Source organism: Ctenocephalides felis, unplaced genomic scaffold (assembly GCF_003426905.1).
Source record: "Ctenocephalides felis isolate EL2017-DRISC unplaced genomic scaffold, ASM342690v1 CF-g0.4_SCAFFOLD_00845, whole genome shotgun sequence".
NCBI classification, from domain to species: Eukaryota; Metazoa; Arthropoda; class Insecta; order Siphonaptera; family Pulicidae; genus Ctenocephalides; species Ctenocephalides felis.
The window spans coordinates 64431381-64458852 of record NW_020536999.1 but is presented as its reverse complement, the minus strand read 5'-3'; the positions used below and the strand labels follow the sequence as shown (position 1 = coordinate 64458852).

At 29.3% G+C, this 27472-nt stretch overlaps 1 protein-coding gene across 4 annotated transcripts in view; it reads right to left on the bottom strand.

Annotated features, from left to right (window-relative positions):
• Window positions 1-27472, bottom strand: part of LOC113372414 (integrin alpha-PS1) — a 290356-nt gene that overhangs the window by 2416 nt on the left and 260468 nt on the right. For 3 of the 4 annotated variants that reach the window (XM_026612743.1, XM_026612765.1, XM_026612749.1), the window contains 11 exons: window positions 14084-14211; window positions 11603-11626; window positions 8249-8492; window positions 3680-3885; window positions 2860-3067; window positions 2508-2787; window positions 2176-2426; window positions 1569-1812; window positions 699-1509; window positions 381-631; window positions 108-314 (listed from right to left, as the gene is read on the bottom strand). In XM_026612743.1, coding sequence (XP_026468528.1) covers window positions 108-314; window positions 381-631; window positions 699-1509; window positions 1569-1812; window positions 2176-2426; window positions 2508-2787; window positions 2860-3067; window positions 3680-3885; window positions 8249-8492; window positions 11603-11626; window positions 14084-14211 — 2854 coding nt within the window. The remainder of the gene's footprint in view (window positions 1-107; window positions 315-380; window positions 632-698; window positions 1510-1568; window positions 1813-2175; window positions 2427-2507; window positions 2788-2859; window positions 3068-3679; window positions 3886-8248; window positions 8493-11602; window positions 11627-14083; window positions 14212-27472) is intronic. The other variant, XM_026612758.1, reaches the window with a different exon arrangement.

The window sequence follows — 27472 nt, the reverse complement described above, 5'->3', positions numbered from 1 at the left end:
CGTTTCAAGTATACGTTATATACATACGTATACGAGTAAATTTTAGTTCTATTAAGTTAAACAAATTATTAGTATCATTAATAATTACTAATTCAATGATTGTTTACCGTAGCAACATAGCTCTGAGTTGACTCCGCTGAATATACTTTAGCCACTGATATTATATTGACTTGGCTCTTCTGTGCATAGTCTTCGACCAAGGTAGCATTCCATAAGCGAGCACTTATTCTGATTACAGCTTGCTTACGTGCTTGCAAAGGTCGTAATCGACAAACAAATTTTATACATTTTGCACCTCTGGTATTCTGGCAACTCTATAATAATAATAAGTTTTATTGATCAATTGAACCAAAACAATATGTAAATTATTATCAATTTACCATAGTGACTATCTCTGTTTTTCTTCCCTCACTATCTATAATAGCTTCTGGTCTCACGATCATTTCCGTATCTCGCTTCCAAATTCTTCTTTTTATTCTAACATTATCATTGAAATTCAACCAATTATTACTAGAATAGTTTCTAGGATCGAGCAGCTGCTCCATCAAAGCTTCAGGTGCGCCAAAACGTTGTTCTAAATGTAAAGGATTTATAATGCTTGAATCAATTTCACATTCACCTTTTTCTGGGCCTAAAAGAATAAAAATCAATTTAGATAAAACAATTAACATAAATTATTAATGAAAAATAGTACTAACTATCAAATGTCGGCACGTCGACCACATAAAGCAACCATTTCCCTTTCTCTTTGTTATTGGCAACTTGATGCGGCCATAAAATTTCAATAATTAAATCATTGGACATCCATGGTCCTTCGTTATAGACTTCAAAAGCATGTATGACTGGGCTGCCTACGTCTTCTCTGAATTTCATCACAGCCTCCCCTCTTGGAATTCCACCATAGTATACTTGTTCAGGTTTTGCAGTTCCTCTTAAAGAAATGTTTGCTTTTCTAATAATTCGAATTTCTAATACATTCCATGGCCTTTTTTGTAATTCTCTTGATGTAGAATTGGCAAAAATGAAGAAGTCCATGCTATTAATATCAGCCGAAATATTTTTGGGATCAAAACGCATGGCGATATTAACGGAACTGCCAAATTTAAATGGATTAGCGAGTTCACAAGCGACTACCGTGGAATTATAAACGTTACAATCAACTTGGGCTTGTTGCTTCACTTTGCTGGACACAAAATCCAATCCGATTGGGTGTACTACGTACAACCAAGGTTCATAGGCTGGTTCAGCTTTGTTCTCCACTGTTATATGAACAGTGAGATCTGTGTTTTCGCCCATTACTAATTCATTATTCTTTAAATTGGAAACCGAAGTCAAGAATAAATCGCTAGTGCATTCTAAATCTTCTCCACAGTCCTTTTGGAATGTAGCTTCAAATATCAACTCAGCATGAGTTTGATTCAGGACAGGATATAAATCGATCGATGGTAACGGTGACCCTCGCCTCGGTATTGGTGGATCATTTTGTTGCAATGTATAATTCAGTTTGAACTATAAATTAAAAAGAAATATTACTACCAATTTACATATTTTACAAACTAAATTATTACCTTTATTGGTTGCAGAATATCTCTTGTGTTCTCCTTAAGATACAGTACATGTTTGGCACAATGATGACCATTAATAAGACTTACAACGCTTGAAACTTCACTGGGCCTAATGACGTCGTTGGGGTTATTAAACCAAACTCTTGAAAATTTGTGAGTGGGTTGAAATGTCTCAGCCACTAAATGATATAACAATTTTACGTCCTGAGTTTGTCTTTTTATTTTAGCACATGTCTCAAAAGAAAAACTGTAATAGAAAATAAAAACTACATTTATGAATAGGCACTTATTTTAGTCAAAATTATTAATGATTTTTTATTTATATTAAAATTGCTCGTGCTCTTTCAGTACGAGAGTGTTTGCAAGAGTGCCCAAGTATTTATTACCACAAATATTTATGGATTTTTCAATCATTATTTAACATGCATTTTGAAAATAAAAATTATACTTCTAGAGAAATAAAATTACGATGAGAAATTAGAACTCGCAATAATTTATTTCGGAATAATAAATTTTAAAGAAACGACTGCATACAGACGTGACGATCGTGGCGAAAAGATTACATCACAAGGGGTAAAAGTAAAAAAATGAAATATATTCTCAATATTACCATGTATAATTCGAATTGGGATCAGCTCTGCAACCAGTTTTGCTAGTGTCGACGTTTTTTGTCTCATGGTGTGATCGCAATTCTGTGAATATATCAATGATCGGCCTAGACCTGATCAAAGCAATAGCGTCTGATGCATATGCACCAACTACTAAGTCAGGATATCCATTATTATCCATATCTAATCCACCAGATAAAGAGTATCCAAAAGTTAACATATATTTCATTGGACCAACTCCAGCATGTATTACCTGAATGAAATCAATCAAATTTTAAAATGTATAATATTACATAATAATTTAATCGAAGGTTTTAAAATATAAGTATCTAACCTGAGAAGGTTTTTCTTGTATCCCTTGCCTAGAACCAAAGAAAATGTAAACTGCGCCACTTCCTTCATAAGGAGCACCTACTGCTATGTCTTCACAACCATCCTTATTCAAATCTCCAACTGCTGCTAAAGCGAAACCGAACCTGCTGTCATACTTTGGACCTAACAGGCGGGATGAGTAATTTTCAAGAAAACGTCCCTTGTTGTTTATAAATACATAAACAGCCCCTCCCTTTTCTTTTGAGAAATAGAAAGGCGCGCCTACAATCATGTCGTCCCATCTGTTAATAATTGAAATTAATTATAGTGCTATTAAAACATGCTAATTAATTTTTCATTGTCTATTAGCTCACCCGTCTCCATTGATATCAGCTCTGGCAATTTCGTAACCAAAACTGGAACCAAACTGTTCGCCAGGAATGACATAAATCACTTCCATTGGATTGACATTTTTAGTTTTCTTAAAAATGACTACTTGACCAGTGCCTTCTGCTCGAGGAGCACCAGCTGCATATGAGATTTCATTATTGCTGATAAATTTGCCGCCTGCGACTGACATTCCTGATAAAAAATTAATAAATAACCAGGTGTAAATGGACCAATTTGCCTTAAGGTAAGTTGTATGTGTAAATAATTGACTTAATCAATAAGAAATAAATATTTTAGTTTTAGAGCAAGAAGAACTGATCAGCACGATTTCTAACTCTTATCTTTAGAAGAACTTTCGAATTTTCAAAATTAATTCAAAATTTTTTTGTTGATAATTTTTGGTACTTTTCTGCTAATTATAAGGGAGCGATCCTTATCGGTTCACCACATCATCAAATGGTTTTCAAATGTTTAAGTTTAGTGCCGCCGTGTTTTTTCAAAAATCGTAATGTAAGGTCAAATTCTGGGTCACGTATACATGCACACACGCACTTATTCCAATTTAATTAGTGACATCATCAATAATGCTACTGCATAGTAAAAAAAAGTCGTCAATGAAAATGAGAAGCTAAAAATTCACCTTAATTCTATGAGAGTAGTAATTTTTTATGGAATTATATTAGATTGAAACAATAAATATATAATAAAATAAAATATCCAACTATTATATGTTTTTTTTTCAATTTTACAAGATAAGAGAAGCAATGCAATTATCATTAAAAAACATGTTATCAAGAAACATACCGAGATAGCTGTATTTAGGAACAGGTCGATCAGTAACAAGTGGACCATAATATTTTTCATGATCTCTGCTTAGAAAATCCTCCTCAGTGGACATCACAAACATTGTGCCAGTCCATGTATATGGTCCAGGTGCGCCGATCATTAACGAGTCTCCAATGAGAACACTGCTCGTTCCAGCTTGGCAAAAACCGTATTCTTCGTGCTCTCTACAAAATTAAATAAACATCATTTATTAAAAAAACAATATGTATTTATTTTAAAATATGACTTTTAAAATCCATCTGCATATAATCATGTACCTATAATTAATTTAAAACCGTTTAAATTTAAAGTTATCTATAAAAGAATGTTATTTTTATTAATTGAGATATATTGTGAAACAATTAAACCTAAAAACTTAACCTTGTATAACTTAACAACTAAACTAGTTTATTTTATTTTGCTGCTTGGTGCAGATAAGAAAGAAAATTATTATGTAATGACAAAGTATGAAAATTTCAAGTATGCCATATAAAATGTGCTATGGACTTACTACAACTGACTTGTTTTTGAAATGATGATTCTATATTTGAATAGACTTTAATTTTAGGTAAGTTATTGTAATCGTCCAAAAATCGAAATTGAAAATTTTTACATTTCTCGACGTTTTGAAGAGATTTTGGCATAAATGGATGTGTGTGTATGTATGGATACAATTTTTCGTCCACGTTTTCGGGCGCACGGATCAACCGATTTGAATGATCCAAAAAACATACAATTGATAATGACGGGGAGATGTGGTGATTAGTTATTGGAAAAGACAGGTCCAGCAGTTTCGGAGATACAAGGCTAAATGTGCAAAAAATAGCAGGTTTTGAGAAAACTAAGCGTCCGATTTGAGTGATTCAAAGAAATTTTTGCTTGTTTTAACAAAATAATTGCTTTTAGAAAAAAAAATTGTTCAATTTTTTTCTTCAAAATTTGTTTCTTCAAAAAATTTTTTTTCAAAAAATATTTTTTATTTGGATATCGAAAATAATTCAGATTTTAATTGTAATTCTGACATAAGTTTTAATATACTTTAAGCAAATATTTTTAACTTTGCCATTCACTTTAAATAATTCTTAAAAATATTAGACAATGTTACAGTATTAGTTTATGATAATCTATTTGAAAACATTTAATATTCCTTGAACATTTCGTTACCGTACGGGAAGTTCCAGCAATTTGTCTTAAGGCACGATGCCATATACACCACTAGTTTTTTAAAGTAAATCATAATAATGCAGTTTTTTCATTGGTGAAGTGATTTTAACTTGGATTTGATGATGTCTTCAATACCGTCTGCTCTGATTGTTTATTTATGGCTAGTTCAATTGCAAAATGCAAACTTTCTTTTTCATGTAGAATTTGTAGTCTAGACAAAACCATTGATTTCATTGATATATTTGCTTTTAGTAGCTCCAATTTGGATACAGACGTTTACAGCTATATACAAAAACTTTAGAAAAAATAAGCAATGCTCGATGTAAAAGTCCATTGAGATATTTTTAATGCAGTTGCCAATAGTTTTTTATAAACACGAAAGTTTTTTATCTCTTCGCAAGTCCTTTATTATACTGCTCATTACGTTTTTTTTTATTACTGAAAGATTTAGCGTTGCGCTATAAAATGAATTTAAATGGGCATATGTTTAGTGAGGTAATCTTAGTGATTGCGAAAGTAGATAAACTCCAGAAGTCCAGAGTAATCAAAATAAATAATTTCACTATGCCTATATGGATTTGATTTTAAGAGTTTACTTAGTCAGTTGATGACTTAAATCTTTGACCAACAAAAGTAATTTAATACTTGCAGACTCAGCTTGATTCACATAGTCTGAGATTAGAATCAATTTTTCAATAAAATTAACATTTCAGTTAATTAAGTAGCAAAAACACTGACCAGGAGCCATTTTTGTTTTTATTGATAATTATAACTGAGAATTATAAGAGCTTATATTTCAATTAAATTTGTTGGTTTAAACAAAATTTTAAGTAAATATGAGATTCTAGATGAATAAGAAAATAGTGTATTGATGCCATATTTATATTTCATGGAATGTCTGACTTACGTCGACAGATTACTAACCACTACAGTTTGAATTTGAAATAATAATGAATTAAATTAACAATTCTATGAATCTATCTAAAATATTAAAACTGATGATTAGATAGAATTCAGACAAAATATGCTCGGTTAGGTTTTCCTTTAATACATTCAAGGAAATTGGCATATGTCTGTCTTAAATCAAGAATATTGATGAAAAATATTAAACAATATATCTTGAGTTGATTGTTTAATATATATTAAACAATTCTTGAAAATGGTAAGAAACTCAAAGTAATAAATAACCATAATAATATATTTACACAGTTAGAATGAATATGGTTAATCATTAGTGATTTTGATCAATTTTATTGCAATTATCAGAGCAAGCAAGAACTACAGGTTAAATCATTTGAGGCCAAAAAAAAATTGAAACCTGTGAAATATGATTGACTTTTGACTTTTACTCTAACTACTTCTAAAAACAGACCAAGGAATCCACCAGTAAAAAGAAGAAATATTCATCTATTGCAAAGATCTCTTTTCCCGTTCTGAATCCGATGAATGTAGGTTACGATGTTTGATTTGTTCCTTTTGGGCTCATGGGTTATGTACTGATATCCCAAAGACGACCAAACAATTTATTTGCCTTCTTCAATTTTAGTATCTCGGTATGTTCTTATCTCGTTTTATGTCATTTTGTTCATGCTATATGAACAAAATATTTTTAGTAATTAGTTGCATTTTTTCTTAAAAAATAGTATGATTCCTAATATGATTGTAACTGATTTTATTATCAAGTAAATAAATCCCATTAAAAAACAAAGCATCACCATGTCATTTTGTCCGTACTTTTCCTACAATATTATACCGGCAACGAACACTAAAGTAAATGCAGTTAAAATATGTACTAAATAGAACAAAGACCTCTCAGATCACTGACCAAAAGCAACATTATCTACACATTACAGTCATTACACGATCGTGTGAGGTAAGAACATATAATATGATAACCACTGAATATCGATCTTCATACATATCTAAACTTTACTTCGCGGAGTGGTGGTCAGTGACAACAGACTGGTCGGAGCCAGCTTTAAAAATGCAAGATTTGTTTTTCTCTAATTTTGAAATCTTTTTCATATTATTAATAACATGTTGTTCACACAGATTAGATTAAAAAAATAGTAAAAAGGACGTAAATGATCAAGGAATATTAAATGTTTTCATATAGATTTTTACAAATTTGGTAACATTGTCTGATATTTATAAAAATTATATAAACTGAATTGCAAAGTTGAAATTATTTGTTTGACCTATATTAGAACAGAATTAAAATTAAAATATGAATTATTTTCGATACACAAAAAAAAATTTTTCTTGAAAATTTTTGTTGAAACAAGCAGAAAGTTCTTTGAATAATTCAAATCGGACGCTTAGTTCTCTCAAAAACTGTCATTTTTTGCACATTTAGCTTTATATCTTCGAAATGGCTGGACCTGCCTTTGCTAAAATATAATCATATCTTCTCCCAATCATTACAAATTGAATGCTTTTCAGATAATTCAAATCGGATACTCCGTTCTCTTAAAAACTCGATTTGAATTTTCTGCACTCTGTGTTCCGTATCTCCGAAACGACTGGACCTGCCTATGCCAAAACCTAATCAGCACATCTTTCTATCAATAGGAGTCGAATGTTTTTTGAACTATTCAAATCGGTTGATCCGTGCGCCCGAAAACGTGGACAAAAAAATGCGGACATACAAAGCACACGCACACATACATTTTTTCTGAGGTATGCCAAAATGTTCAGAAACCTTCAAAACGTCGAGAAATGCAAAAATTTTCATTTTCGATTTTCGGCCCATTACTATAACTATACTATTACTATAAAAAAAGATTTGACTAATAACAGATACCTGAAAATACCTAAAAAAATTGATCACATCATTGTTCAAAAGTTGTCCTTCCAACGGAACAAAACAAAGTTAAAACATTGATATTGCTAATTAAAAAAACTCAATACTGATCTGTTTATCTCAGTTCTTATTGAATTTCATCACGCAAATAAATTTTTTTCAATGATTTTTTAACCAAATCAATGATCGCTTACCATAAAGTCAAAATTTCCTTTTTCGTATATCATAGTGTCATATCCAGCATAAAAAAATTAATATATAGAAACAAACCATTAAGATACTAAAATATTACAAAGATGGATTTTGGTACATCCCTTAATGTTAATTTTGATTCTTAAGCCAAATCAATGACTGCTCAGGGCGTTCCGACCCATCATAAAGTCGAAATTTTATTCTTTGTATATTATTGTATAATATTTAGACAAGTCAAAAGGTTTCAAGTTATAGAACATACTAAAATAATATGTACAGAGATTTATTTTTATTATCAAAAAAGCTTATTCTCGAAACCTTTTCAGGAAAAACAGACATTGATTTGGCCTAAGAACTAAAATCAAGTTCCATAAATATATTCCACTAACCCTCTAACACTTTTTCCTCTGCAAGGTTCCCAAATTTCGTCTGGTTGAAAATCCTGCATTAGGGTATAACAGAGTCCTTGGCCCCATATTGAATCCGGATTTGGCCTCAAAGCATACCTGTGGGCACACACTACAATGTGGCCACCTTTGGTGTCATTGCTAGAGGAGCTGACACTAACCCCGAGCCATTGATCTTCTTTTAATTCGTCGTTTCCAGGTGGATATAATGTGTCATCGTTGATTGCTGTATATAAAAGTATTAATTTAATAATTTTTCATAAACATTCAATTATGTTATGAATTCATGCATATAAAAAAAATATTTTATATGTATATATGTATGGGTTCTCTGTACGAAAGCTTGTGAACTCCTTTCGGGTGAACTTCCACACTATTCACTGAGGTATTTATAATGCAATCCATACTATGGCATCATCTCGTTTGTCATACCTCATATTTTCCAAGTTGATGTTCTCAAAATTGAGTAAAAAAGACACTTACAGGGAAAACCTCTGGTTTGCTCTTCTGGAACGTCTCTGAAACTTCGCGTGGTGATAGAATTGATAGTCAAAACAAATTCCTTAATAGGTCTATAACGTTTCAAAGGATTTGTTTTGACCATCAACTCTATTGTCATACGAAAATTCATCAAAACCCCAGAAGAATAACCCTGAGGATTTCCTTGTTTGTCTAAAGTTGTAATTCAAACTGTAAATCTTATAAACCTCGTTGAATTGACTTGTGAAATTGGCTGTTAATATGTTTTTTTTGTTACCAAAATAGATTTCTTCAATAACCCTAATTTTTTTGAAATTTTCTTGTAGAATGTATATATTTTTCATAAAAAATTAACATAGAATTTAAAATTTAAAAAACCCCAGAAGGATAAACCTGAGGATTTCCTTGTTTGTCTAAAGTTGTAATTCAAACTCTTAATCTTATAAAACTCGTTGAATTAACTTGTAAATTTGGCTGTTAATATGTTATTTTGTTACAAAAACAGATTTTTCAATAACCTTAATTTTTTTCAAAATTTCTTCATGCATGAATATATTTTTCATAAAAAATGAACAGAGTAGAATTTAATTGTAAAATTTGGCGGACAACATCTTTTTGTTCTGTTATAAAATCAACATTTTTCAAAAGCCTTAATTTGCTTAAAAAAATCTTTTTATAAACATCGCAGAATTTAATTTTAAAATTTGGCTGACAATATCTTTTTGTTATGTTATAAAAGCTGAATTTTTCAAAAGCCTTAATTTGTTTAAAAAAATATCTTGAATGCGGTATTAATTTTTCATAAATTCAAAGAACCCAAAAATGTTAATTCGTTGTGCTTGATGTTCTAAATCATACTAAAATTTAATTTAGTTAAAATATAATTTAAAACATAAATCGTACATTTTTTTAAAAAGATTTATCGATTAGTAATTCATGTTCTAAAATCAGACAGAGATTTTTAATAATTTATACAAAGTGCATTAACTCGACTGGCGAGCTATTTAAGGCGAGGCTAAAAAGGATGTCATTTTGCAAATCGAAATCGATCGTAAGTCTGAATTTAACGACCTTGCTTAAAAGCATTAGAAAGCCTGCACTTATACATAATGTATGTATATATATATATATATATATATATATATATATATATAATGATTTATATTGAAATTGATATCAAATTCACTTAGAGAATTCAAATAGAAACCGTCTGCACCATCCTGTAATGTAATAAATGATTCTTGCAGTACAACGTAAAGCACTTAAAATTATAAGGCAAATTACATCAAATTTTACACAAATTTCCAGAAGCTTTAGTTTTATGAAAAATATTAAAATAAAAAAATAATGATATGATGTTAATTATTTCGCAGTACAGTGTTATAATTGTACGTTAAAATCATTTAAAAAACCATCGGAACTAATTTGGGTTTTCAATAAGATTCGATTTTTATTTTAATGCGTAGAACCCATTATTTTCTGGTGGAGACAGAAAATAATGGTCCAGCCAATCCGGTAAAAAAAACTTTATAAGTCGAAAATTAAAACGTAAAATATGTTCATGAAATTGCCTGACTTTGAATTCAAAAACAAACTTGTAAGCGTTTGTTTATAAAATACTGTACTAATACATCAAATTATTTTTTTTAATTATTTATGACTACTAATATAAATTCGCAAAACAGTTAAGTAAATCGAGAGATGGATTTTCGGATATTTTGATTGAAGCCAAGTGGTACTTGTAGGCCACCACGAAGACACTTTAATTGGTCAATTTTTATATTTATTATTTTATTTTTTTATAATGCATTTATAAAAGACAAATATAATCCTAAAATTTCAACCTCCTACCACAAACCCTTATCTTGTATGAATTATTTAATAATAATTATATAATTTTTCATATACCATACGTCCGATACCCGTAAAAATTTGGACAATTGTTAGGTAAACCTCGGACATGTTTTTGGATATTTTGATTTAAGCCAAGTGATATGGGTTAATATAAACAAACCGTGGGATGCTAAAAAACAAATATTTTAAATATTCTCATCGAATCAAATTAATGAAACTTTTAATGCAATTTGAACATGTATTCATTTTTGGAACGAGTGGTATACCCAAAATTTTTCATAAATTTTCACAAAAATCAGATTTTTCTAAAATGTGAAATTTTTCCAAGGATATCACGGATTATATTCAAAGTATTATTATCAAATTTATTAGAAAAGTTTATCATTTTTCACAGATTTTTGAAAATTTGTATATTTCTCAATCTTTTCCAGTTTTTTAACATTTATATATAATATTTGTTCATGATTCAGCAATTTGCCTTGAGGCGGAATGACACACACGCCAATTTCTTTAAACATTCTGTAACGCACATTGTATAACAATTTAATTCTTTTCTGAAAATACAACAAAAATTAAAAAAAAAATTATTATAGAAAATATGATTAAAATAAAGCAATGCATTCAAACTAAAAGCTTTAAAGCGCTACAGTTAAAAGCATTAAAGTAACACTATACAAAGCTATTATACAGCATGCGATTAATAATATAAATATGTTTAGTTTAATTTATTTCAAAATCTTTCAGTTATATTTAAAACTGATATTAAATACCAATATTTACATCAATTTGTTACTTATACCAATAAGTCCCAAATGTTGTAAAACAAAAACAAACAAAAAATCACTCAATTGAAATCTTAACCCAAAATGATTTCCATTGGTAATGACGGCAAAAAATATGTAGCAATATATAGTTAGCTAATAAATAAAAGTAATGTTAGGCAAAAAATGTTAGAAGAGTTAGAGCAAAAGTTGTAACTAAATTGCACACGTCATGACTTACATTTGCTATAGAGTCCATTTGCCACTGCAGGTTTCACACAATACAGCCACCGACAAAAAAGATCATTTGCTTGTTAAAATATATTTGCAGATAGATTGCATAAACAATGCGATATATAAATTATTATTTAGCATATTAATATTTATAACATTTTGCATTCTTTCGATCTCAAAAAGCAAATGTTGCTGGCAAAGGTAAAGGTACCTACTACAAGAAAAGAAAAAAAGTAAGATAATATATGATGATTTTTTTCTAGTTGAATTAAATATACGTAATTGAATGTTATTATAAAATGTTAATAAATTTACAGTTCTTTTGAACATAAAATTGCAACTATTGAAATGATAATAAGAGTAATACCATTGAAAAGTTAAACGAATATATCAATGAAGAGCTTTAACATAGTATTGAATTGAATCATTATTCAAAAACGTAAAAACTTTATGTTTTGCTAAAGTAGAAAAACGTAGAAATGAAAAAATTCATGTATAAATCCAGTAATTAATTATTCAAGCATATTCACCATCGCTAGCTGTAATACAATTGTAACATATTATATTGTAAATTCTACGCCCATTTCTATCTAAAAACCACCAGTAAGCATAATTCTAGAAGTATTAAGCCAATTTATAAATACTATTAACTATTTGTTTGGAACAACTTGCAAACTGTTTATTATTTTAAAAAATATAGTAGTAACAATGATGTCTGCAGTATAAATGTCATGTTTATGTAAGGAATATTTAATATATTATATTAAATGCTGAATACATTAATTTAAGCTTGCAAGTAGCTTACCAACAACAACAATATCTACACGAGTTTGCCTAACGTTTAACTATGGCTAATATTTCTAACATACACTAATCTATATATATAGAGGGTGTCCCAGAACTTAACGTCAAGCCAAAAGAAAGTGATAGTATTGACCTTAACTGTTCCGAAACAAATATCTCACATGATTTGGAAATGATGAGCTTTTAAGTGCGACCTTGAACTTTGGTGAAATTATGACCATTTTCAGTTATTGTAGCTAACTTTAATTAATTTTGTTTATTTAAACTTTTGAACCGTGTCTGTGAATAACATTTTTAGGTCCACAATAAAAAATACGAAAATCGCCGAGTTTTCAAGAATTTAGAATTTTTGTTGAACTATTAATTTAATTTTTATCGGCTAGGAGAGAACCTCTTTTAAAAATAATGTGCTAAAGTGTGTTGGCGAGTTCCAACAAAAGTTAGCGTAATTAATCATGATTGTAAAATGATAAAATGCTTGATAGTTTTATTAAAAAAAAATTTCAAGTAAAAATATAAAAACCTAAAAATGGAATAATTTTTGCCATTACCTTTTACCCACATTTAGGTCAAATGCTTTTCGTACGCACAAAATCCAACTGAATGTGAGTAAAATATACTAGCAAAAATAAAGTATGTTTAGATTGTTATGTTTTTACTATATATTTTACCATTTTACAATCCTCATTAAATAAGACAACTTTTGATGAAACTTGCTAACACACTTTAATATATTTTTTAAAAGGAGAGCCTTATAAAATCGACGATTTTAAAAATTTTAAATTCAACAAAATTTCATAATTCATGGAGACTTGGGGCAAATGTCGTATTTTTTGCATTTTAGTCCCAGAAATGTTATTCAGGGTTATGTCTCCAAAGTTTAAATGAACAAAATTAATAATAATTCAAAAAACATTTTACATGTATTAACAAGATGAAGAACTGATTAAATTTTTGCGGAGACATTTCCAGCGGTTACGGATTCTCGATGAAAATAAGTTAAAGAATGTCATTTGGCGGTCAAAAATGATTATTGGACTTATGCACATCAAATTATGAGATATTTTATAGAGATTTTCATAATGTGTGTACATTTTGTGTAACATTTTTTGGGTTTCGTACCAAGATTTTTAATTACAGTACGGAAAGTTACAGCAATTTGCCTTAAGGCTCGATGCGATGCACCCCACTACTTTCTATTTTTTTTTTCAGAAGAATTAAGGTCAATACTATCATCCTGTTTCGGCTTGAAGTGAAGTTATGGAACACCCTGTATATAACCATGAACTATTATTCGATCACTAAATCTAACCAAATTGGCATTTTTGTACAATGTTGTTAGACTATTTACTAAATATTTCGGTCAGCGAAATAATTAGTTTTTATTGTGCTTTCCTTTCTGTTATTACTAACTAAAACTCTAAACACCAACTACTTGTTAAATATTTTGGCTTCATTAATTTATTGCGCTAGTGCAAGTACACTGCTTGTGTTGCCAACTATAAATTTATATTTATTATAAAAAATATTTTTTTATTCTTGTAAAAATTTTTCTTCTCTAAAAGTGAACAAGATCAGATGAATATTTGTAACGCCAGTTCGAAAAGTTTATAGCGCTTATAAAATATCTATAGAACATTTAGTTTAAAGGTTTGTTATTTATTAATATTTAATTTTCGCTTACATCGTCTTCCATCAGTAATAACTTGTTCGCAATCGTAACTTAGTGTGGTCAAGGGGCATTTATACAATGCTCCTGATCTGGTCGTATTGGGTTGCTTGTTCTTTCCTAGAGGTGCACCAACTAGTATCCTAAAAAAGTAGAAAATTATAAATATTTTATATAAAAGTGGTATATTACTGAGAATTATGTAAAATAATAATTAGATTTGGAGATTCTTTTGGAGATTTTGTAACATGATTAGTGATATATAGTTTGCAATAATTAGCAAAAAATTGTTTTAGGTCTATAGTTTAAGTTAAAAATGATTGTCTTGATCATAGCTTTATAAAGCACTCAGAAAAAAATATTTCTTTAAGCTAAATATAAATGATATTTATGGACAAGGTATACTAAGATCATATCCATTGATCTTGTATGTGCGTATTAAGTCTCTCCTTCGATAACTCAGGTTGTTGAGTTATAAATTAACCCTTGTAGCTGTGAACTGAACACTGATTTGTTGGTATAATTTATGTATTTGTTGCAGTTTTTGTTACAATCACTGATTTGTCTAAGTTATAACTGAATGAGATATATTTTATTGATTATTTACTACATATACGCGGACTTTAGTTTAAGAAGTGAGAAAAATTAGTCCCATCAAACTCTCCGCTACCACCTCTACCAGCGGTAGCAACCATCGCGTGTAAAACCTCAATGCCATGAAGATTGTCGCCTTCATGACCAATATAATGAAAAGAAAATACGTCCGAACAGATCTATATTACATTATGTCACAATTGATAAATTCTTCAATGGCGGTTTTAGGTATAATCCAAAAAAAAATCATTTCCTTTTTACTATTTTCTGTTGGGATCACAGGATCACAGGTTTTATAGAGTTGTATCTCCAATCTGATTTGAAACTTTAATGTCAAGGCCTTATAAGTTTCATTTTTATATTATTGTAAACATTCTGAATATAATGACGTACCAAGAAGAGTTAAGGGAGTCTTCCTATGTGATGGGTTGAAAAAATCGATTTATTTTTCATAAATTGCTCCCTTAACATGTCTAGAATACGGTAGTAAAGCGATTTTAGAAAATTCGAAGTCGTTTTAAAGATACAGCAGGTAAAAAAAAGAGCGGTTCGAAGTGCTGAGTTGGCAGTTAGAAACTTTAAACGCGTTTTTCTCGAAACTGTGTTCTTCAAACTTTCCTCCATTGTATCTCAGAAACGGCTGGACCGAATTACTTGAAATTTACAGGGCACACTCAATATATTTAAACTTCGATTTTTTTATAGCAAAAAACAAAAAAACGCCTAATTTGCAACTTTTATTTCAAATGTCTATCAAAAATCGAATTTTTTTTATATTCATTTGATTATAGGTCATTCCGTGCTTTTAAGCCTACAAATTAAAACGCCGTTTATTTTTTTTTCAGATAAGCCGATCAGCCGGAATCGTGGAGGAAGTGGGAGCTCTTTTTTTCGAGGCGGGGGTGTTCAGAGCGCTGTAACTCTAGTTTGACTGAATATTTTTAGCTTCAATTTTATATTTATACTGTCCAAATATGTGTTAATAAATGATAAAAAACTTGAAGCTCTAAATATTAACTGGTCGTAGAAAAAAAATCCTAAAATATCCCTAAAAAACAGGCCGTCACATAGGAACACCCAGTACTTACGGATCTAACGTACTTTATATAGCAGTATTTATTTTCTGAAGATTTTTTTTACCAGTTCATCTCTTTCATTTGTAGAAAAATTAGTTTTTTTCAATTATAATTAGCTTAATGTCTTTAAGTTATAAATCAGAATTCACATTAATTCAGGTAAAGACCGATGAGATTACTAAAAAATGAAAATATTAATTCTTAGCTAATGGTTTTGAGTTATCAAAATGTACTCATATTCAGGAAAACAACGATGAGATGACTAAGAAACTGAAAACAATTGAAATTTCTGACCTAACTCTGAAAGTGTCATTTAGTGACTAACCTAATGTTATGTGTAAAAATTCTTGTTATAATTAATTAAAATTCGGAACACGTCACAAACTCGCTGTTCGTGCTAAAACAGAAACTTTAATATGATAAAGATCAAGAATATATACATTGAGCACGTATTATTAATGAATACGATTGGTTTCATTAATATTGGCATCAGAAATTGTATCCTAGACATAATTCGTTTGACTCATGTGCTCTTAAGTTGGGCATGTGGGTGATTTTTATCTTATGCTAGAATTAGACTCATAGTCATTACGCTTTTAAAAATCTTGAGCATATTTTCATGAACAATCAATCTTAGAAATAAGATTGAAAATACCAAGAAATTCAGATGAATTCATTTTTAGTTTTATCTCATTATTCAGATGTAAAAATATGGATATAATCCCAAATTTGAACAAAGCTGTTCAAATTATTTATAACTAATTGTGACAAATTTATTTGAAATTTAATAATAAAATTAGTTTTTTAAATTTTGTGTTTTTTGACGAATTATTAGGTTTGATGAATTATTTGTTTTCTTTTTCATTACGAAAATAAGAATACAAGAATAAAAATATAAGAAAAGTTTACTGTATAAAATTAAATAATTTCTAATAAATTTCGTTAAAATTTTTAAGACAAACAATAATAAATGCAGCTCAAGCGTCTATTTGTCTCTTGTATTTTTCTAATTATGTATATATATATTCTCCTTAATTTCAATATAATCAAAGATAATTATTCAAAAGTAATAAAGGCTTACAATTAGTATTATAGTTAAGACAAGAAAAGTAAGTACTGATTTACTATCTTTCTTTGCAAAAAAAGCATTCAGTAAATTTGAAGAAAAATGTAAATTATCAAAGTTCTGAAAGTTGTAAGCATTTGAATTTATCCAGTTTCCCTTTTTTCAATTTGATAAATTAAATTTTGCCGTCCTTTGAAGTAAAATAAAAACTGTAAACAATGAATAAATATAATGAATATAATGAATAGCAAATTACAAATAAATATAATAAGCGTGAAGAAATATCAGTATTCTAATCCATCAAGAAGGCGCTTTTTTCTGAGGCTTTATTTTCATAAATTCCTGACCAGATAATTGAGATCTACTCTGTTCTTATATAGTAGGCTAAACATTATTTTCATATAAATAAAATAGCAAATTAAAAACAAATATAACTATAATTAGAATGAATAATTAGATGAGATCTTGTAAGTGTTGTTCCATAAATAGGGGGGTGGGTGTTTTCTTTTGAGGCGTTTGTTGTCGTGAGTCTGCAGCAATTTTCTGGCCATGAAGTTGGAATGTTTTACTACTATGCTCTTATATTTTAGGTTGAACATTATTTTCGTGTAGATGATAATTAAACTATGACCTTTCTGACAGAGCAATATATCGATCAACGTAGGTATCAATTGTAGAAGGCAGCTAAGGATATTTTTGTAAGGCGCTATCTATCCTTAGGCCACATTGTATATATCCACTTAAGAAAAGTGCGGCATTCCAAAAGAAAAAAAAAACACATGTAAAACGATAATTTTAAATTTGGTAAGTCACGACCGAGAAGCATGGCCCGTGCCACTTGACTGCTACATTTATTTATTCAAGTGCATCATAAAATTATAATGGGTTCATGCTCATCACCAAAATTAAATCGATGAAACGAGCAAAATTACTGACAGCAGCATTTGGTAGACAAAAATCACAGCCGAAATAGTTTTCTTTCAGTCAAATATCTATTGAAGCCATTAGATTTTTTTAAAGGTTTTACTAACAATAAGAAAATTGAAGACATTTAGTAAAAGTAAAATAATCAAAAATACACGTGTTCATAATACTATATTTAGATTCTTATTTGTTCAGACAGATTAGAAATATATAATAAAATAGATTTTTTTTTTAATATAACGTCGCGCGGGCAATTTCAACTACTTCCTTCAAACTTTCGAAATTTGATCTAAGTTTTAACAAAACTCTTATTTTATTTTCATTAATTTTAGAGTTTTGTGTAAATAATTTTTAATTGTATTATATTATATAAACTTATGTACAACCTGCCTTAGGACAGTACTACCTATTATATATTTTCTTTAAAATCAATACTGATTTCTTACAAATAAAGAAATAAGTTAATTATAGTTTGGCACAAAGAAGGGGAGTCTGAGTCCATTAATGACATAATAGCTAATCTATACTGATTTTGAGATAGGGTCCAAAGCGAAAAAAATAATGTATGTTTGTTCGAACAAGTTTCCATTTGATCGCATTGCTTTTAATGAGTCAAAAGTAAGTTTTTTTGGATTTTGGTTTGGGCGATTGTGTGATAGTGTGATTAGATTTTATTATTTTATTATTATTATTTTTGCTAATCCATCGTATTTAAGAGCAGTATTTCAGTATTTCCACAAAGACAAATGTTTAAGTTACCATTTAATTTACTTTTTTGTCCCGGGTAGCTGGTATAATAACAAAATTATTTTTATTAACCCAGTCTCCCCTACAACAAATACACATATGAATATGTGTAAAATAAAATTACTTACCAGAGAAAATAATCTCTGTGTGTAAATTCACAGACGTCATCCAGATTTATTTCTTTTTTTTATGAGTATGTATGTACGTATGCCTCACGTTTCTGAAGAAAACACTCAATCGGATCATGATATTTTTTGAAGTTATAATGTTCGGGGCTAGGCCATTATTATTAATATATAAAATAACAAAGTAATTGAAACTTTAACTTTATTGTTTACTACAAAATATATTATGACAAGAAGAATGATCATGATTTTGATTGTGTGTTTTCCTCAGAAACTTCATAGAGGGCAAACTAGTATAGATACTCGTATAAGAAGAAATGAATCCAAGTAATGCTATGATTAATAGTTGTGCAAGCAAATAAAAATATATTGAAGTTTTTAACTCAAAGAAAACAATGTGAATGATTTGCATATAATAACAGAAAGGGTTTGAATGCGTTGCAGCACAAAATCGACCCCACCCTGTTATTTAAACGATTTATGCCGCATTTTAAGAGTTTGTAATCCGATATACCAATATATTTAGTTATGACACATAACCATGAATATATGATGAATATATATATATATATATATATATATATATATATATATACATGTAAACGTATATGCATTTAAATGTGCGTATTTATATATACTTAAAGTAATGTTTGCGCAACTGTATTTCTTGTAAAACATCTGACAAATAATGCCTATAACCGAAAGGAGGACCTCGCACGTGTCTAGCCGTTTCAAATCCGGAAACATAATTCATTTTTTTAACTTCCCATTGAGTATTATAGTAATCACAAAATAATCGAAAATTAATTTTTTTGCTAGAAAAAATGGATGGAAAAAATTCGATCCGACGATTTCGAGAACATGGATTCGAATGTATCACATTCGACTCCTATTGTTTGGGAGACGTGCTGCTAGGTTTTTAGCCAAAGCAGGTCCACCCGTTTTAAAGACAAAGGGCAAACAGTTCCAAACCCGATTAATGATTCAAAAAACGAAATGAAGGTATGAATAATTGATGAAATTTTTGTTCGAAGATCCAATAAAAAAAAGTAAAAAGAAGCTAATGCTCAGCTTCAGCTTTGGGTTCTGTACCATGATTTATAATGTTTAAAGTTCACTTGTAAGTAAAAGTGGTTATAAAAATAGTTCAAAGAATTTTTTTCGGCATTTTCGACACTATGGATCACCTGACTCGAATGAGTTTCAAAATATTTCAAAATTTTCAAGAAAGTAGATTACGGTATAGAAAGTCTCAAAAATTTGCCTTGAAGCACGATGCCATGCACTATAAGTTTTAATGGATATTATACATAACAAATACTATTTAAGCGAATAATTGACAATTGAGCGAATCCAAAAGCTTACTTCCAGAAAAAACTTTGAATATTTTGCTCAAACTCTAGCTATTTTCAGAAAAAAATCTACTAGTTTGATAATGTAAATCCTTAATGTAAATACATTCTATTGGAATTTTGGCAAAATGGCTCTTCTAAAAATGTGTTCAGCAAACAAGTCAATAATTTCAATAATTTTACCGCCTTATAAAAGAGTGTCAAAATGCATATATATCAAAAATATAGAGATTACAAAGATTTGAGAAAAACAGAAACTTTCATTAAAGGCATATGGCATAGGGTGATCGCGTGTAATTTTGAATTTGAACATATCAATTGCTTCCCAGAATTCCTAATTCCTAGAATCCTTCCACAGAGGAGTTGAATGAGCTGGACATTTCGAAGGGATTAAATAAATATGATATTGGATTTCTCATATAAATTTCACTCCTGAATTTATGAGTAAATGTCATTTAAATGTTTGCTATATCTTGCAATCTCAGACCTGAATATCGGCCGATGTAGCAACATTTGTTAATCATGTCTTAAAAAGTTTGTAAAAAAAATAAAAAAAATGAAAAAAAAATATCTTCAAATTTACATCATATCATTATAAATTAATACCAAAATTTTAATAATATGTGGGTATATCAGGCTCATTCCCTATTATTCGAATATTAAGATCTAAAAGTATTAAAACTTATAATTTTTTGTTACATTCAAAAATGAATTAATTTGTCTCAATATTTGAATAAGTATAAAGGGTAGTTATAACAGACTATGTCTATTTGATATCCTCCTTGAGAGAGAGATCAAGTAAGCACGTGGCATATACAATATAGAAATTACATTGGAAGACGTGTAGGCAGAACTGATAGAAGAAGCCATTATTGATTTATATAGCTTTACTATCTTAATATGAAATGCACACATGTATACAAGCACAGTGTCTAGAGAATTCTTATGCTTATAAAAAATTAATTATAATTTATGTGTATGTTATTAAGTATAAATTATTATAATATTTTGTAATGAGTCAATAAGTATACTTTTTTCTGTAAGAATTTACACTGAAGATGATACATATCTTAGTCTCGTCGCGTCTGTAATTTTATAAAGTAAAGTTTGAGCAAAAAGCTGAGTATAGTGTGTTCATATTTTCATCTTAATTTCCGTTTCAATCTTAATTCCGATTATAATATAATAATGAGTAGAACTGGCGCAGGTCGTTCCATGAGCTGAATTAAACTCCAACTTGATTCAGGAAAGAATAGTTAGAGAGGGTTCTCATTTTCAATTCACAACGCAGTGCCCGAAATGGGCTATTTTTAATTGGAAACATATTTTCAATCTATAGTTTCAAGTGAAAATGGACATCGCTACTGCACGATGCCAGGTTTTCCAGAGCGGAGTTCAAACTCACTCACCCCTTCCACACGAGTCCTTAAGCTTATATATACATATGTATATACACACTGGGTGTCCCAGAATTCAAAGTCAAGCCGAAATGGTATGATTACCAAAAAAGTTGCAAAAAAATATCTGACGTGGTGTAACAATTATAAACTTTTAAGTGCAGCCTATGAGCTTTGGTTAAATTATGACCATTTATCGAATATTATGGTTAACTTTTATTATTAATATTATTCATTAAAACCTTGCAAGCGTAATCGTGAATAACATTTCTAGAACCATGACAAAATTGCTCCAAGTTTTCAAGAATTACGACAGTTTTTTAAACTACACATCTGAAATTTTCAAAACCAGTCGACTTTGGAAAGTCTGCTTTTAAAACAATTTAGTAAAGTGTGTTGGAAAGTCATCTATGGAAGATAGATGAGATTGTTTCGAAAATGTTTTGATTGATAGAGCTTTTCGGTGGTATAATTATATCAAGTGGCCCTTACTTTTCACATGCAATTCCACAAATATACTGTGCAATGGTTAAAAAAATCTAAATTTTACTTTTAGAGATCAAGTGACGTCGGACATGTGGACGCTTTTGCATAATCATAATAGTTTTTTATTGAAGTGATAACATATAGTATTGAGCATCAAGTATTCTAAGAGACAACACGAAGCAAGTAATATAGCTTTTCTTAGAAGCTGTAAAAAAGATATAAACTACTTCCTAGAAAGGCAGAAAATTTAGTCCTTTTACACCATAACCCTTTTCTTATAATTTTTGCTTATGAAATTTATTTAAAGGCATAGGAAAATTCTCAACTTTTCTTATATAGAAGATGTTCATACATGACCTAAGTAGGTGTACTCAAGATGATTAGAAGGGAAATGAAAAGATGCATATACCATGCATATAATATAGAATATGTTATATATCGATTTTATTCCTTTAAGCAATTGTATATATGTGTGTGTCTGTTTGTGTGTTTACATTGCTAAAATTGGATTTATATTTACACTATACAACATAGTTAACCTATACATTCTACACATTCGATATATAAACCATTCTCACGTATTGCCTATGACAAATACACAAACTACAAACGCAGTCACTAAATAAATTACTTTCCATGGTAAATAACATTGAGCCAGAATTAGCTATATAGTTCAAAATAATTACTTTATAGTGGCTGCGCGCACATTGCCAAAGAAAACTAACAAGTCTCAATTAAAACCGAATATCCCTTTTGAAACTAGTGGGGTGCAATGTACCATTCATTGACTTTATGAGAAACACATTAGGAAAATGTTTTGTTCTGACAATAGCATTTACTATGATTTTTACTACCTTACAACTAGAAATAAATGGTATTTCAAAGAATTTTTATTAAAATCAAAAGAAATAATAACTTCAAAAGGAACATTTACGTAAGACCACAAAATGTAGAGATTATCTTGGACTTTTCATTAGTATATGTTTGTTCGATTAAAAAAACAAGTTAAAGGTGGTACTTATTTGCAACATTTCGCAACTAGTTATATTCCATCATCAATTACATAAAAGAAAGTCTCGAAAAGTTTGTAATATTAACATACGAGTGCATTAAAAAATAGCGCGAAAATGTATGAAGTGGGGTATATAATAAATTGGTGTATGTAAATTTAGTGTTAAAATATATTTTAATGAACTTGTTTTTTCGGGCAGTAACATCAATTAAAACAAAACTAAAGCAATTATGAATTAGAGGTTTATTTATCCAAATCTCCGAAACCAAGTTGATTCTACTGCCCGAACCAGCAAACATAAATATAGGGCAGGGCCGGGCACAAAGGTCCAATTTGACTCGGAGCTATTGTGAAAACCAAATTATTTATTAAACAATTATTTGACTATGGTCAGTTCAACTCCCAGCTAATTAATCATTGAAGAAATGTATTTTGCTGTTTTTCAAAAATTTGTCACCTGTTCCTTTTTACCACTTCCACGTGTAAGCTTTTATAGAAGTTTTAAAAAAATGATTGAATCTAACTAAAAACTGACATTACATCTTCAAAACAATTAATTAACGTTTGCTTAAAAATTATACTAATTGTAAGGTCTCGTAAACTAAACAAAAGTGCTCACAACCAAAATAACTAACAACGAAAGAAAATACTTTTGTTATGGATATTCAAACATTTCTGTTTATCTCCCGATCTTAAAAATCAAGGTGCTGGTCTGGTTACACATCTTTTTCCCTTTACTCACAAATATTGCTGTTAAAAAATTCTTAACTTTACTTATTTTTGAGAAATCGGTAGTCGACCTTTTAACCAGCGGACCTTTAAGCCTCACTCTACCATATATGAATTTTTTTATTTGCCTAAGAAAATTTAGTAAAACTAGTGGGGTGCATGGCATCGTGCCTTGAGGCAAATTGCTAGAACTTCCCGTATCGTAATTAAAAATCTTGGTACGGAACCCAATAAAATTTACAGAAAATGTGTACACATTATGAAAATCTCTATAAAATATCTGATAATTTGATGTGCATATGTTTAATGATCATTTGACCGCCAAAATACATTTTTTTAACTTATTTTTTTTATTGAGAGTTCATAACCACTGGACCTGCCTTCCCAAAAATTTAATCAGGTTTTCGTCTTGTCAATATAAGTAAAATGTTTGACCTGCTTCCGCCAAAAACTAATCAGCACGTCTCCTTATCAATACAAACAGAATAGTTTTTGAATTATTCAAATCCGTTGATCCGTGTTCCCGAAATCGTCGACAAAAATGTGTATCCGCACACACACACACATGCATCCAGTTTTTCTAAGATATGCCAAAATGTTCAGAAATCTTAAAGATATATAAAAATTCTCATTTTCGATTTTTTTGTGATTACTATAACGGCCCTACGGGAAGTTAAATTTTTTTTTATTTATATTATATTTCGACACTAAATGTTAGCCATCATACAACAGTTTTAAAATAATTTACAATAACTACAAAACAAATTTAACATACCCATAAAGAAATATATACACAAAGAACTGAATGTATTACATGAATGTTATGTCGAAACGTACAGCATAAATATATTTTATTACTTATTGCTATTTTATTTTCGACGTATTGATTACTAACATTTCAAGAATATATTGATCAATATACCTTTACTATTTTTTACATATTCCTTTCGCATCACTACTTTTGCCATAAATTTCCCCAGGAAGGAACAATTCTAAATATAATCGTTAAATAAACACACTCCATTGAATGCATTTCAACAAGCTGGATAACAAAATCTTGGTGCAGCACACAAAACAGATTTAAGTTACACAACGTTAAATCCGTATACACGTGAGATATACCAGCATGATCAGTCATTTCATTTTAATGAGGGCAAAACCACGAATGGATAAATTGGATATACTAAAAGCCACTTAAGATATTATTTTAAATATCTGTATATTCAAACTTAGGAATTTTTTTAGTTCAAGTTGTTATCAAACTGTTTATAAATATGCACAAAGTGTCATTATATTACATCCTTATCATAGTCTTGCACTTGTCAAACGAGACACTTTTATTATAAACAATGGCACCAGGTGTTTTAAAAAAGTTAACAACACAATAAGTGTATAAATTACTTTTATCGGTAATTGATATTTGTTATATGTTACTGGTTTTTATATTACATTGATTAATTACATTAACTGCATTGATTGAAAATTAGTAGTGATAGCAATAGATCAAATGTAATTTTTCAAATGGATCCATTTTTATATTATTAACTTCCCGCGAGAGAAATTTATATTTTTGCCAAAAAATCCGATTTTTTATGTTTATGTTTTCTATAAGCTTCACGTCATTCTGATTATTCAAGTCTAAACCATTTGACACCAAAATTGGTAAATTGTGTCTCTTCAAAAATGACTAAACTGATTTCAAAAATTTTATGGGCATTTAATAAAACTCCTTAAGAATTCGAGTTTTTGCGAAGGGATTTCTTTATAATTAGCAAACAAGTCTAACATTTTTAACCTTTCGCAGGGTAAGTTATAGTAATCGAAAAAAATCGAATAAAAATAGCACCTGAACATTATTTTCTTATACCTTAGAAAATAATGATGTATGTGTATATGTGTATGTTTGTGTGCGAAAAAAATTTTTCGTCGACAATTTCGAAAGCATGGGTCAACCGATTTGAATGATTTAAAAAACATTCGAATCCTATTGACAATCGCTTTGAAAAAAAAATACGAATTATCAAAATGTCGAGTAGTTTAAAGTTTTTTAAAAAAAATTTAAACGTTTCAAATGTGTACAAAATTTTCAAAGTTACGGTACTGGAACTTCCAGCAATTTGATTTGAATCTAGTTCGTCTAAGTTCTTGCAAAAAATCGCACTGTTCGAAAGATATCATTGGAGAATTGTGTTGAATAATTTGGTAAAGATCAGCAAGACTGTTACTTTGTAATTAATTGTTAAAAACATTTTTAGACACATTAATGTAGACATACGATATACTTTTAGCTATTGCAGACCTTCGAAATCACAATTGAATAAGATGCCAAATCTGAAATCTTATTGAACTAGAATTCCGTAGAAGATCCGACCCTTGAAGGATAATAATCACCAGGTTAAATATTTCAAAATTATTTGTATATTTCAGTCTATTTATTTTCCTCATCTTGCATGCTGCAATGCGTTCTCTGCATTTCTCCGCATTATTTCATCAGATAATCCAATTTGGTAGTGCTTAGATGCAGAAAAACAAATTCGAATGATTTTGATTTAAATTCTCTATAAAGTTGATGTCACTTTTGTGAACTCCATAATTAGTTCGACTCTTTATGAAAGTAACTTTGTCATTTTCTCATGTTTTGCTTACAATTCAATTTTTATTTTGTATGCATAAATATTTTACAGAATCATCATTAGCAGTTGTTTCCAATTAATCCAAAGCAAATATTATATGTTTTGATTTCTCACAAATGCAAATAATTTTTCAACACAGCAGATGATTCCAAAGACAACAGGAAAGAATCGTTTTTTGTCTGGCTAATGAGCAGGTGTCTTCTGCAATCTCGCTGCAAACATGATTGCTAAAGACGGCATGCCAGTATAAATAAGTAAAGTATACAACTCAAAGTATTTCCATATAGTCCATGTACTTTTAAAAAATTTGAAAGAGGCTAAAATTAATTTCAATTTTCAATCAACAAACAACATAATCTATAAATGTTAGAAATAAAACATTATTATCTTTAATGAAAACTATTTTCCAAATAAAAAACAATATAATGAATATAATTATAATATTACACAATAATTTAAATTTGTGAAAAATGAAATTAAATTTAGCTTGGTAATGGGAATTATAATCGCGGAAAATACAAAAATTGGACATATTTATTGAGAATGGGCTCACCCATAGGTGGTTAGAACGACTAGATCTGAATCAGAAGTAACGCCATCTATCTCGCTTCGAGCAGTCTGATGTCAAGCAGTAGTAACATCGTTTTTCACTTGGAAATATAAATATCAATATGTTTCCAAGTGAAAATAGTCTAAACCCGGCATTGCTACAATTTTTGCTAAGAATTCAATTTTCATGGTGTTTACAAGCGTAAATATTTCACAGAATCATCATTAGCAGTTGTATCCAATTAATCCAAAGCAAATATTACATGTTTTGATTTCTCACAAATGCAAATAATTTTTCAACACAGAAGATGTTTCTAAAGACAACAGGAAAGAATCGATTTTTGTCTGCCTAATGAGCAGGTGTCTTCTGCAGTTTCGCTGTAAACATGATTGCTAAAGAGGGCATGCTAGTATAAATAAGTAAAGTATACAACTCCAAGTATTTCCATATAATCCATGTACTATTAAAAAAATTGAAAAAGGCTAAAATTAATTTCAATTTTCAATCAACAAACAACATAGTCTATAAATGTTAGAAATAAAACAATATTATTTTTAATGAAAACTATTTTCCAAATAAAAAACAATATAATGAATATAATTATAATATTACACAATAATTTAAATTTGTGAAAAATGCAATTAAATTTAGCTTGGTAATTGGAATATATAATCGCGGAAAATACAAAACTTGGACATATTTATTGAGAATGG